Source organism: Xenopus tropicalis, chromosome 8 (assembly GCF_000004195.4).
Source record: "Xenopus tropicalis strain Nigerian chromosome 8, UCB_Xtro_10.0, whole genome shotgun sequence".
Lineage (NCBI taxonomy): Eukaryota > Metazoa > Chordata > Amphibia > Anura > Pipidae > Xenopus > Xenopus tropicalis.
This window is the reverse complement of record NC_030684.2, coordinates 49,078,781-49,093,529: the sequence shown is the minus strand read 5'-3', so window position 1 is coordinate 49,093,529 and position 14,749 is coordinate 49,078,781. Positions and strand designations below refer to the sequence as shown.

Here is a 14,749-nt window from a genome sequence, read left to right as displayed (position 1 = left end):
TCTGGGAGTTTTTGTAGATAACAAGTTGTCTAATTCCTGGCAATATCATTTGGTGGCTACTAAAGCAAATAAAGTGCTGTCTTGTATAAAAAAGGGCATTGACTCAAGGGATGAAAACATAATTTTGCCTCTTTATAGGTCTCTGGTTAGGACTTACTATGAGTAAGATGGTATTGGTTGGTATGAGTGTGTGTATATATGTGCACTGGGGGGGGTTAAGTTAATGGTACTTTTCAACCCTTCTTAACTATGTAACTTTGTAACCATAATCATTTATACATCAATGCCATCAGCATATTTTTCCCAGATTCTGTTTATAAAAGCGAACTGGCTGTAATGGGAAATCAGTCTGGAAAGTAATATATCGAATGAGTTCACAGAAACACAAAAATATGCCATTGCATAGCTCAATATATACAAAACCCTTGGTCTAACTGCCTTGCTGACATCTGGAACAAAATCCCAACACAATTTCAATAAGTGTTTCATTCAGTATCCCAGATTGTATCTGCTTCCTTCCTGTGATTTCCCGCATTATACAGATCCTGTATTTCCGCATGTCTTGAGAGGTCAGCGCTCATAATATCACCGATCAGACAGTTTATGATGGAGCTTATTATTTGTAACATAAAAGAGAACAAGTGTCAGAGAAGGATTTATTTCTTCCCAGCACGTTCCGGGGCAGACCTATCATTCTGTGATAAATGGAACCTGCTGCTTATGCATATATATGTCAGGGTATTAACATGCACTGTCCAGTAGCGAATTCCTTAAAAGCAAGCGTCTGTGGGAATAATTGGGTCATAAATTCTAACTGTTTCAGCGGGTTGGATTAACAAGTCATTGTTTTACAAGTTTTACAAACAAGCCTGGTATAAATATGAGTATGGACTGCAACACAGAGAGCTTAGAGGCACAATGAAAAACTGCCACAACTTTCTAGTTCATTAAAAGTGAAAAATTTCAATGTATGTATCCTTTTTTTCAGTAGCAGAAGTCATTAAGGCTCTTGATAGTTCATTTTTATTTTCAGTTGGTTGGAGCCCATCACTTAGAATACCAGCAGTTCCTCATTACCTTTGAAAAATGTACATATGGGTTTTATAGTGGGGGCAGTATTTACTACTTCAGGGATCCCCAAACTTTTTTTTCAAGATGTAAAAAAAGTGTTGGTGAGCTTGGAAACAAGCTTGGAAAATGTTCTTTGGGGAAGCCAAATAAGGACTGTGACTGACTATTTGGTGGCTCCATAGGGACTGCTGGCCTGCAGGAGGCTCTGTTTGGAGTTAAACTGTGTCTCTGTGCTTCTAAAAGTTGCCTCCAAGCCAGATATATAAAAAATGGGCACCTATTTTGAGGCCACTGGGAGCAACATCAAAGGGTTTGGTGAGCAACATGTTGCTAACGAACCACTGGTTGAGGATCACTTCTCTACGTCCTTCCTTGAAAAAAAATACAGGCTGTAATACCCAGGATGATCCTGTACAGTATCTGCCAAACTGACCCTTGGACCAAAGAGAAGGATAACAATCATGGTGCCATACATGGTAGGGACATCTTTTTTGTTTCACTTGTTTAGGCCAACATAAACTGAAGCTCCTTTTCATTTCTGCCTTTGTACCATGCACTGCCCAATGTAATACACTGGCAGATTGCATTTTCTGCCCAATCAATGATCCCACCAATACCCATGGTACATATATATTGGTCTGCATCATCTAGCCAGCATACATACTTACATTATCTGTATTTGTATGGCTAGCTTTCATATAGGATAAACAATGGCTACTTATAGAATGACCTTGTCACGTAGCAGGAAAACTATCATCCTGTTAACTGTGCAAAATGGTAGTAAACATTTTTTTTTTTATATTTCATATATTGTTTAGAATAGAATATTTATTAGACACCCCACAATTGCTGAACATAGCCATGCAGCATTTAACTTTCTCCACCAGGTTCCATGTTTCTTTATATAAAATGATGTGCCAGAAAAAAATCAAAGCAAGATCCCTGCAGCTGTTTTGTATTCTGGAGACATAAATAGGTTGTATGACTGGTGTAATGTTACTTCTGCTCATGTACGTGCTATCAGCTCTTGTTCCCCTGTCTCTTTATTACGTGTAATCATGGAAAGCTTGTCGTCTCTTGATGGCACTACATATCTACAACATGACATTGCTACAACTCAGAACAAAGCACATATTCACAATGAACCGTTTCAGAAAACAAGAAATCTAAGTTGTTCAGTCACTTACTCTGATGCCTGACGATAGGAACTCAGATTTAATATTATGTAGCTGAGTCTTTGTGTTCTTAAAAGCAGGGAAAAGATTTTCTTATCTAAATCTGTGTTATTATAAAAAGACAGAAAAAGATCTGAATGAAACCTGCTATAAATTAAATAAATTAAGTTCTTTTGAGAGTTTAGTTTGTATTCCTAGCCAGTTGTTGCACATAATCTAGTTTCAGTCTGATTGGCTTTTTATGCACCTGTTAATTAGGCCACTTATTGCATCTCTTAAAGCAATACTGTCATTGGAAAACTTGTTTTTTTCAAAACGTATCAGTTAATAGAGCTGCCCTGTGGGTCCGGATTTGTTAATGGATCGCATATGCGTCCATTTAACTCAAATATGGAGCAGTGGAGAGAGGACTTGCTGAAGTTTTTTGGGCATACGGTCCCATTAATCCATATGTGAGCAAAGTTACAGTGATGCTTGGGTCGCATGCCATCCCTAAGTTTGTGCTGCCCTAGGCCTGGGCCTTTGTGGCCTCCCCACAAATCCGGGCCTGCTTCCCTAGCAGAATCCTGCATTGAAATCCATTGTTCAAAAACACAAACATATTTTTTTTATATTTAATTTTGACATTTCGCATGGGGCTAGCCATATTCTTCATTTCCCAGGGTGCCACAGTCATTTTACCTGTGCTCTGATAAACTTCAGTCACACTTTACTGCTGAGCTGCAAGTTGGAATGATATCACCCCCCTCCCAGCAGCTGATCAGCAGAACAATGGGAAGGGAGCAAGATAGCAGCACCCAGTAGGTATCAGAATAGCATTCAGTAGTAAGAAATCCAAGTCCGGCTTGGGACTCCTCCATGGGAGTAGGAGAAACAATAGGTTATCTGAAAGCAGTTCTAATGTGTAGCACTGGCTCCTTCTGAAAGCTCAGACTCAGGCACAATGTACTGAGATGGCTGCCTACACACCAATATTACAACTAAGAAAATTACATTTTACCTTTCATACAGTTATTTTTAATATTTTACCAAATATCATGTCATAGACAATAACACACTACAAAACAAGGGTCATTTACAACCACGCGTGCAGCTGCACTCCTGCAGTTTTCCCTGCATTAAAGGTACTCGCATCTAATGTGCTCTTTGCATATAGTTGTGCTCAGCACTGCTTAGTCCTTCCTGCCTATTGACAGGGGAAATCTGGAGCTACCATTGCCTCCTGACCAGGTGGTAGCTCCAGGGTTCCCTTCATGCCCAGCACCAATAAGCACAACACACTCGAGCCTAAAGACTCAGACACAGGCTTCCCTTGTGCACCAAACACTGGAAATTAGGCCTAACAACTTCAGTGCTACTTTGTCTGATTTATAATGAAGTGCACACACAGTTGCATTCATTTAGCCAAATCAGATGCAAAAACACTGCATTGTGGGTAAAAAACATTGCGATTTCTCTTGCAGTCTTATGTTTTCTTTAAAACATAATCCAGTCATTACTTGACATCAGTTTAGCCAATAATTCAGTATTTCTTACAACCTCTCAGGCAGTGGAAAAAATGGACAAAATGCACCTATTTTTACACACTGCCTTTGCCTGTTATAACTCCTTCACAATTTTTTTGTGCATTTAAGTTCAATTATCTTCTAAAGGTCTTAGCAACTCTGAACTTTAAAGCCGGCCATACACTTTAAGACCTTTTCGTTATCGTAGGTTCAAGCTTATCCTCAAACGATTGTTTAAAAGTATGTTTTATCCATCAATGAAAATGACCATTTCAAGCAATATTGTCTAGGTGAAACTGGGAAACTGCCTGCTTGGTCCTGCAAACAAGTGGACAATGGGCAAATTTTATTTTTAAAAATGAAAATTTTCAAACCTGCCCAATTGATTTTCTGACCAATGTTGGATGAAAAATCACTTGACGTGTGATCACTCAGTGCCCACTAACTAATTATAATTTGACGTATTTGTCATATCGCACAGAAAATGGTCGTTAGGGAGAAAAGTCTTAACGTGTATGGCCAGGTTAACTTTGTATCGATTCAGAGAATACCCAGAAATCATTAGATAAATGTAATGCAATCATCTGCTATGGGCCCCTTCCAAATCTGTAAAATTGTTCTGCCTTACTCTGAATCAGTAATAATAATGGTTTGTGAATTGGGAGAACTCAAATTCTTTTTCATTTGTGGTAACTTGCAAAAAAAAATAAAAAAATAAAGAGAATAGCAATGGTTAATAAATCAGCCCCTGCTTCAAGTAATAACAAGTACATTCCACTTCAAGTCCAACAGGAATTTATACAGTGCGGTTCAACCAGAAGCCTTGAACTCTTCTTTTTATTTCCCTTCTGTTTGCTTTCCAGCTCGAACAGTAAACAAGGCATTTAAAAGAGCTTCTTTCCTATAAAGAATTAAAGGTCGCCTTGCAGTAAAGTAAAATATATTGCTTTTACAAAAAACATAGCATAATGTAACAAAGATGAACGCATTATAAAAATAACATAAAGAAGGCACTTTAATACCATGCAGGTACAATGCAGCTACAGCCGGGAAGGCTGTGAATCATCATTTTACATTTAATGGAAGTTTCCTCGACTAGTTGGGGGTCATTTATCAACATTGGGCAAATTTGCCCATGGGCAGTAACCTATGGCAACCAATCAAAGAAATTTTAGCTTTGCAACTAATTTTGCATTTGTGCGACAGAAAAATACATTTGCCAACCCTTTGCATGTCTTGCTACAGTAGGTTTGCGGTCGTGAATTTTTCAGTTTGTGCACAGTGTGTGTAATAAAACTTCTTGACCTATTTTTGCATTAAGATTTATGCCGGCATGTGTTAAACATTCACAATATAAATGTTTAGTGAACAGTATTACATTGGGAGCAGCACTACACATTCTCTACACTCTGCATTTGCGATTTTTATTACATTTCCCCGTATATCACATACAAGTGCAACACCTGTTGTGGCTGCTACCCCCAGACACTGCTGGAGGTGCCAGAAGTACAGTTGTGGAACAACTGATATAAGCAGTCAGGGCTACCCTTCAGGCAAGTCTGATTATATAAACTGTGACTGCACTTCATGCAAGTTTAATGCTATAGACAGGGGCTACCCCTAATATACATGTAATACTACAGACAGGGACAACACTGACTATAAATGTAAACATATAAACAGGGATGGCCTGTAATGCTATTGATAGTCAGGGCTATAAATAATACAGATGACAGTTTATAGATAACAAATGCAGCTCATACAAATGGAATATTATAGACAGGACCATTTTTATCCTCTTTGTTTCTCATGTTTATTGATCTTGACGGTTTTTGTTTTCTGGATTGTACTTATACTTTATAATATGCCCTCCTTTCTTTTCAGCTACTATCAGGCAATAAGAGAAACTGTGATAACCAGATTATTTTATTTTGGTCATTATTATATAATGGTTATAAAAGCTTTTTACTGTGTTTCATTTTTAGGCGCACAACAGAAATTTGCTGTCCATAGATTTTGATCACATAAGTAGAACGGGAAAAATCTACGATGATCACCGGAAATTCACTCTAAGGATACTTTACGATAAAACTGGGCATCCAATTCAGTGGTCGCCAAGTAGCAAGTACCATGATGTTAACATCACTTACTCACCTTCTGGGCTTGTTAATTACATTCAGAGGGGACCATGGACAGAGATGATGGAGTACGACCAAACTGGGAAGATCGTTTCCCGAACCTGGGGAGATGGAAAAATGTGGATCTATTCATACCTAGAAAAGGTTATTCCATTTGTTTCTGCTTTCAGAGTTTCATGATGGCATTATACATGGAAAGATACAGGTCAGGGAAGTAGCCTTAAAGCACTATTGACTTATATAATGAAATCACAATGGATTTTGGTGTAAATTTAAGGTGTCTTATGCATTACATGATGTACATGAACTACAATAGCACAAGCTGTTCCACTAACAGTCATCAATCAACATCCAAACATAGCAATAAGCTCACAGTGGAACTGCTATTATAATGAGCAAATACACTTAACTGTAAAGGGTGGTAAATCTCTTTCACAAAATGGAACCGGTTTACTGATACGGTTTACATGACCATTTGATATTATCGTTTTCCTCCCATTTAGTAATGCAGATTTTTTCCCAAAATTTCCCTGACTGTGTGTGCCTGCCCTTGGGTGCCTTTATATTATTAGATTCAAACACAACATAGTTTTGGTTTTTACAATACTACATTAAAATATCAATTCAAAAAGTCAGGGGAAAGTGTTTTTTGGGCAACATTTGTATTCTGCTTATAATAGATGGCTATTGGAAGATCATGTTCAGAACTGAAAGCATATCTTAATGAGAATTAGATGAACAGGAAGTGATACAAGTTGATTGGAACATGCTACAAGTGCTTAAAAACCCAATAGAGCACTAGTAACAGATGGGCCTCTGTGCTTCCCATTTAACATAATCAGAAGTGATCTAGGGAAGTAGCAATGTTGCAATTTCCCTTATAAATAGCAGAGACCAAAACACAGACTTGCCTTTTGCAAACTGATTCAAGCTGTCTAATGGATGGATTCCAACATGAGCCATGAATATCATATGATCAACTTTTTAACAAGTGACTGAATATAAAAAAACAATAAGATAGACCAATTAAACTACAGTTTAGGTACATGTTTATATTTATGGTAGTATAACCTATGAAAAAGTCTCATAGAAAGTTCCTAAATCCCATAAAATGAATGAATAAAAGTTGTACTCAAAAAGTTTTTGTTTATGTTTTGATTAATATCCAAGTCATTTTTAATGTATTTATGTCTGTCCTGAATGCATTTGTGTAATTAGCCCATCCGATTTTTTTTTTCTTTTAGACTGTTAGCCTTTTCTTGCACAGCCAGCGACGTTATATCTTTGAATATGACCATTCGGATTACCTTGCTTCAGTGACTATGCCTAACATGATGCGCCATACCTTGCAAACCATGCTCTCTGTCGGGTACTACCGGAATATTTATAGCCCACCTGACAATGGAGGCTCTTTCATTCAAGATTTCAGTAGAGACGGCCGTCTCTTGCAGACATTACATATTGGGACTGGACGAAGAGTGTTGTATAAGTATACCAAGCAGACACGTCTTTCAGAGATTGTCTATGATACCACCCAAATCACGTTTACATATGAGGAGACTTCTGGAGTCATTAAAACAATACATTTAATGCATGAAGGCTTTGTTTGTGCCATACGGTACAGAAAGACAGGTATGTTGCTGAGCAGCTCACCATAAAATATTGGCAAAAGTGCTGGGGGGGTTTTCATATTTATTCAGAGGTACATTATTCTACTGTTTCACCCCATCTCTAGATATGCCCCAGAAATGTTATATTGTGGTAAGATAATTAATCATGCATGGTAATAAGGTATTGAGAGGAAATATTGAGTGCAAAAACAATGGCCCTCTAGGGTATCATTTGTGAAATATCCTAAATGTTATTTGAAAACTGAAGCATATTTCCATATTTGAGATTGGCTTCTGATTGTTTTGTATTTTCTTAGGTCCACTTATTGGAAGGCAGATCTTTAGATTCAGTGAAGAAGGCCTTGTTAATGCAAGGTTTGACTACAGTTACAATAATTTCCGAGTTACCAGTATGCAAGCCATGATAAACGAGACTCCTCTTCCTATAGATTTGTATCGTTACGTGGATGTGTCAGGACGAATAGAACAATTTGGGAAGTTCAGCGTAATCAATTATGATTTAAATCAAGTCATCACAACTACAATGATGAAGCACACAAAGATTTTTAGTTCCAGTGGTCAAGTCATTGAAGTGCAATATGAAATTCTCAAGGCCATTGCATATTGGATGACAATCCAGTATGATAGCATGGGTCGTATGATAACATGCAACATACGAGTAGGAGTAGATGCTAATATAACAAGATATTTCTATGAGTATGATGCTGATGGACAACTTCAAACAGTGTCTGTTAATGACAAGCCCCAATGGCGTTACAGTTATGATCTCAATGGGAACATTAATCTTCTCAGCCATGGGAACAGTGCTCGTCTTACCCCATTAAGGTACGATGTTGGAGATCGCATAACAAGACTTGGAGAAATTCAGTATAAAATGGATGAAGATGGATTCCTTAGACAAAGAGGAAATGACATATTCGAATTTAACTCCAATGGCCTGTTGAGCAAAGCGTACAACAAAGTTGCAGGCTGGAGTGTACAATACCGCTATGATGGACTAGGGAGACGGGTTGCAAGTAAATCAAATCTAGGATCGCATTTACAATTCTTTTATGCGGATCTTGCAAATCCAATGAGAGTTACCCATTTGTACAATCACTCAAGTTCTGAAATTACTTCACTTTATTATGATCTTCAAGGCCACCTTATAGCTATGGAACTGAGCAGCGGAGAGGAATATTATGTTGCATGTGACAACACAGGAACACCTTTGGCAGCATTCACTAGCAGGGGCCAAATAATTAAGGAAATTCTATACACACCCTATGGAGACATCTATAGCGATTCAAATCCAAGTTTTGAAGTTCTAATTGGATTTTATGGAGGACTGTATGATTCCTTAACCAAACTTGTACATCTTGGTCAAAGAGATTATGATGTTGTTGCTGGTCGATGGGCCACGCCTAATCTTCGTATTTGGAATAAGCTGAACATTGACCCTAAACCGTTTAACCTATACTCTTTTGAAAACAACTATCCTGTTGGTAGGACACAAGATGTGGAACAATATACTACAGGTATTTTTATTTTATTTTTTAGATTTGTTAATATTGCCTCAAACAGAAAAGAACTTATTTATGCAAGAGGATGCAAATTGCTATGTTTTTCATCATAAACCTGGGTTGACAGTTCTGCAAAAAATTTCGTTTTGCTTTTGCTATAGACAATTATGATTTCAGAGTGACACTTTAGAGTCCATTTACATATGCAAGCTCAAAATAGCACAACTTATTCCTAGCCCCAGCATGCAAGCTCAGCCTTCTTTATTGATTTGCATGCTGTTATGAGTAAGGTGCCAAAATATCAAGCCTACAAATAATAATGAATTGATATAAGAAGCATTAAAGTGTAGGTATCCAAGATTTCTAGATTTTTCTCCTGCATGCAGTACAAATTTAATGGACTTGGATGACGAACCCTACCAAGTTGCAGTAAAATATGAGAATACTTAGGCCACAGGGCATTTCTTTTCTGCATGTCGGGGGTATATCCAAAGCTGGTAAAATACATTTTCTAATGTAAAATCAGATCAGAGTAGCCCATGAAAATTGGACTACAATGAAGAAACTTGATTACTTTGTGTAACTGCATATTTTTGTACATCAGCAACTTTAACTTCAATTTGTTTGCTCTTAAAATAATTTCTCTTTTTCTCACTACTCTTTGTGTTGCCCTCCAGATATCGGAAGTTGGCTGGAACTATTTGGATTTCGGCTTCACAATGTACTACCTGGGTTTCCAAAGCCAGAATCAAAAGACTTTGAATCAACATATGAATTACAACAGCTACAGACCCAAACTCAGGAGTGGGACCCAGGGAAGGTCAGTGTATTCAGAGGAATTGATGTTTTACATTGAAAAACAAACACCTACATAACTAGACAGTGGTAATATTGCAATTGCTATTCACTATGAAGCTTGCTTAGGGCCAGTGTTACATTCATTGTCTTATTTGCAACTTTTGGCCATTAAAATGAGCTTCTCTTCTACACATGCCAAAATGTATGCCTTCCATAAGGCATTTCATAGAAATTGCACTGGCATGTTATAAAAGTTTGGAGTTTATGGACTGAATAGTTTCTAAACTATATGGCCCGTGAATATTATTGTACAACTTCAATAGATTATAAACTACTACATAGCATTTAAAAGAGAAGGAAAGTCATTTTCACATTTTACTGCCAATAGATTTGTCACATTAGTGCCACCTAGAACAATATATTTATTCTGCAGAAAGCATTCCCATACCTGAGAAAACAGCTTTAGAAGCTTTCTCCATTTGCTTAAGATAGCAGCTGCCATTTTAAGTAGCTTCCTGCCTGCAGTCTAGCAGTTATAGCTCAGATCACACATTCCTAAAGGACGGGGAGGGAGATTTTAGCATTCTGGTGGGAGGGGGGAGCAGGAGAGGGCAGAGAAGAGAGAACTGCGCAGACTCTGGCCATGGGAATTTAGGATGTTTCTGAGAAAGGAAGTCAGACACTGGAACATCATGTGTATCTTTTGATAGAGGACTCAGTGCAGCATTACTGTAAGTGCTTATGGCTGTATTTACATAGATGTTTCTGATAAAGCTTACTTAATTTTTACCTTTCCTTCTCCTTTTACTAAGAATGAACGGATCAGTGATAATGATGCTGACATCCAATGCATCTGGGCTTCATAACCTCAGTCTCTTTGCTTTCTGTAACCTCTTTTACCATTACTCCCTATCCTGTCTTATGCTCTCTGTAGCCCTGCATTGGGGAGCTCCTGATCATTTTCTTAATTCTTGACAATGCTGTTAATTAAGGAATTAATATGGAAACATATGTATATATTAAGTACTGCTGGTAGAAAGCTTCCTATATAATATGATATTTTAGTTTTATTCTTTTTCACTACTGTGAATAAATAATAATTAAGCATGGTTTGCTACTCTTTGATTACACAAAGGGATATATTTATCATGCTGTGTAAAAAGTGGAGTGAAGCATTACCGGTGATGTTGCCCAGGGCAACCAATCAGTAATTAGATTTCAACAGTTAGAAACCAAAGCAAAACATCTGATTGGCTGCTATGACTAACATCACCAGTAATGTTTTACTCCACTTTTTACACAGCATGATAAATATACTCCTACGTGTAGAGTAAGTGTGGCTACATTAAAGCAACCTGCAAGCATCATCACTTGGTACTTGTATTCCTTTGTGTACTTTCACTTCTTTAAAATGGGTCTTGTTTATCTATCATTCCAGACTGTCCTTGGTATTCAGTGTGAGCTCAGGAAGCAGTTGAGAAACTTCATATCATTGGACCAACTGCCTATGGCCCCCAGACAAAATGAAGGAAAATATCATGCTAAATTAAATTACCCCAGATTTGCTGCCATTCCTTCTGTTTTTGGAAAAGGCATCAAATTTGCCATTAAAGAAGGAACTGTGACAGCTGACGTCATTGGTGTTGCAAATGAAGACAGTCGGCGTATTGCTGCTATACTGAACAATGCACGTTATCTGGAAAACTTACATTTTACTATTGAAGGTCGGGATACTCATTACTTTATTAAGCTGGGTTCTTTGGAGGAAGATCTGGCTGTCATCGGCAATTCTGGCAGTGGGCGCATTCTGGAAAATGGAGTCAACGTTACTGTATCACAGATGACTTCATTAGTTAATGGAAGGACTCGCAGGTTTGCAGATATCCAGCTTCAACATAACACCCTGTGTTTTAATGTACGTTATGGGACAAGTATGGAAGAGGAAAAGAACCATGTTCTAGAACTGGCCAGGCAGAGAGCTGTGGCTCAGGCTTGGACAAAAGAACAGAAGCGACTCCAGGAGGGAGAGGAAGGCATAAGGCAGTGGACAGAGACAGAAAAACAGCAGCTTTTGAATACAGGAAAGGTACAAGGCTATAGCGGATATTTTGTTCTGTCTGTGGACCAATATCTAGAACTTTCTGATAATGCCAACAACATTCACTTCATGAGACAGAGTGAAATAGGCAGGAGGTAACAAACAAATAAGAAGAAAACAAAAAAACTCTTTGCCTTTGCGTCACCAAAGACTGCCTGTTTTTAAAAACATAAAATGGTTTATTGTATTGATTTTCTAGATCAGATATCTGTTAATGTAAATATAAAGAAAAACGTATCCAACTGCCTTTAAATGTGACAAAAGATGGTATTTTAATATTGTTAGTTTTAAAAAAACACTATCCTTCAAGCACTCCTGAGGCCGTTTAACACGATGCTGAGCAAATGTTATAATGGCCTCCCGGGTGTTCACAGGATTAAAAATGACTGTAAAAGCTTATCATTTTTGTGTGGCGGTATAAAAAGTTTCTCGCTTGCATATTAACCACTACAAAGTTGCCGCTCATCTGGAGGCTAGAGCTTATGTGATGCTAGAACTTCTAGATAAAAATCCTACCTACAGAGTAATAGTAAGTATACGATGACAAACAAATGTGCAAAGCTGAAATCCTCTGTCATTGTTTCTTATTTTTCATAAAGAAAGCATTCTTTCAAAATAAAAAAAATAAATAAATAAAATGAACCATTTTATTTCCTCTATATTAAAAAAGCAACAAGACAAGCCACCTCAAGTATAGCTCAGAATCGATATGGGTATTGGAAGCATAGAAATTTTTGTGTTACATTATGATTAATTAGTGTATATGTATTTATTGCTCACTCAGCTCAGTATCAGATGGGGCCTCCTACCAAACAGTTAATCACACACTTTGACATATTATACTTCTGTCTGTGTTGGAAAACATGTACACTGACTGTATAACATATTATGACTCAAATCACACGTTTCTGCCAAGTTGTGATATCGCTCTGGGCTCAGACTGTTGAGTTTCTGTCCTTTCTGCATCAAAATCTGTCTCTAGTAAAACACTGAGTGGAGAGTAGAATTTGGCAAATCCTTTACTAGTGGAACAGTGAAGATAAAAAAAAGTAGCATATCTAGCCTTCTCTCAAGCTTTTTATCACATGCTTGTAGCTGCTTCTAAAGTTTGAATTGGAGATTTAGTGAAGTTTGCTACCTTCGATCCAACAGCAAGGCGTAAAACCACCTTCTGCAAACACTGATTCCATGTCTGTTCATATCTACTCAGTAAACAGTTGCCTCATAAATACGTTATCTTATTTTCATGGTATAACTGGAACCCTGCATACAAAGACCTTTGAGGTATAAAGTGCCACAGTATGATTTTTAACATACATTTAACAGTATTTTAATATTATAATATATGGTAGAGTATATAGAGTGCAAAGAATATATCAGAATACAATAGTAGCTTATTATATTCCCACACTGTGGGGCGAGTGCACTAAGGAGACCCCAAGCAGTAGGTGGAATACCTATCCTGAAAACCAGTTAGGGGAAGATTTGGAGTTAATGCTGACAGACTTAAATAGATACTTAATTGTTTTACTTAATGTTCTGGAACTAAAATACCTAATATACTAGCAGATATTACAATATTTTTTATAAATGTATATCCTTGTTATTAGGGAATTGTCTTTCTGTGTTTTGGCCACAAAGGGGGATCGAACCCAAATGTCTAAAAAAAAGACTTACTTGGTTGTAGGAAGAACATAATCCTTTGGCAGAACAGTCATTTAAACTTTGGGTATAATCAATAATGCAGTTATTGAACTTGATGAATATATAGGGGCCGATTCGCTAAAGGTCGATAACGCTTATCGCATGCTTTTTTGCATGAAAAAGCATGCGATAATTAAGTCCCGATTCATCAAAGTCATTTTGCATGTGTTAAGATGCATATCGCATGCGCAAAAAAACGTACATTGTTTAAATCACAATGCATTATTTACCTCGCATTGCGTTAATTCTCGCATAGAAATAATACTAACGCATGATTCACAAACACATATGAAGCGTTAGATGCGCTAAATATCGCATTAGTCGGTGAGAAGATTAACACCTACTTGGGGCAGGCGGTACTTAAAGAAAATTGTGGTTCGTGAGCTTTTGGCAACACAACATGGACTTTGCAGCGGGAGTTTTTCAAGTATGTGTTGGCCCTAGAGTGATGTAGCCTCCAGTTTTCAGGGAAATGGTAGTTTTCAGAACAGTAGTTTTCCAAAAGTAATGGTTACGCGCATAAAATTGTGCGCTAATATAGCAAGCAGCGAAATATATCGCACGCAGCAGGAAATAAAGCATACAGCAGGAATTAAGGCAAGAAAAAACACTCATCACGAGTTAAATAACGCAAAGAACATCGCATCTTAATTATGACTCCTGTCCTTTTAGTGAATCAAGCGTTAATTCGCAAAAAATAAGAAGCGATACCATTTTTAACGCATGCTATAAATAGCGCTTGTTTAATCGCCCTTTAGTGAATTGCCCCCATAGTTTGTTGAGCAGGAATGCACTGCATTTGGTTTAAGTTGATGTATTATTGTATCTTTAGTCCCCCCCTCAACAGATGTTATAGTCTAAGCCAGTGTTTCTCACTAGGGCTGCTCATCCAGGTGGGCCTAGAGCAGTGGAAGGGGGTTCAGCATAAAGGCCAGTTAGAATAGAAATGTCTGTTTGCTCTCTTAGCTGTGTTTAAATGCTCAGCTTGGAGGTCAGTTAGAGTAAGATTTGGGCTGAATACATATTTTTGTAACTCTGAGATAATAACTGATACATCTATATTTTATTTGTAACCTTGTATGAGCTAATGGGGCCCTTACCAATGTTGCCGCTGACAACCATTGATC

General features: G+C 37.5%; 1 protein-coding gene across 2 annotated transcripts in view; it reads left to right on the top strand.

The window, feature by feature from the left end:
- tenm1 (teneurin transmembrane protein 1) overlaps nucleotides 1-12,560 on the top strand; it is a 373,978-nt gene extending 361,418 nt beyond the window's left edge. The window contains exons 29-33 of one of the 2 annotated variants that reach the window (XM_031891499.1): nucleotides 5,737-6,033; nucleotides 7,134-7,521; nucleotides 7,817-9,037; nucleotides 9,700-9,842; nucleotides 11,259-12,560. In XM_031891499.1, the coding sequence (XP_031747359.1) occupies nucleotides 5,737-6,033; nucleotides 7,134-7,521; nucleotides 7,817-9,037; nucleotides 9,700-9,842; nucleotides 11,259-12,017 (2,808 nt within the window). In that variant the 3' untranslated portion in view covers nucleotides 12,018-12,560. The remainder of the gene's footprint in view (nucleotides 1-5,736; nucleotides 6,034-7,133; nucleotides 7,522-7,816; nucleotides 9,038-9,699; nucleotides 9,843-11,258) is intronic. The other variant, XM_031891500.1, reaches the window with a different exon arrangement.
- The last annotated feature ends 2,189 nt before the right edge of the window (nucleotides 12,561-14,749 follow it).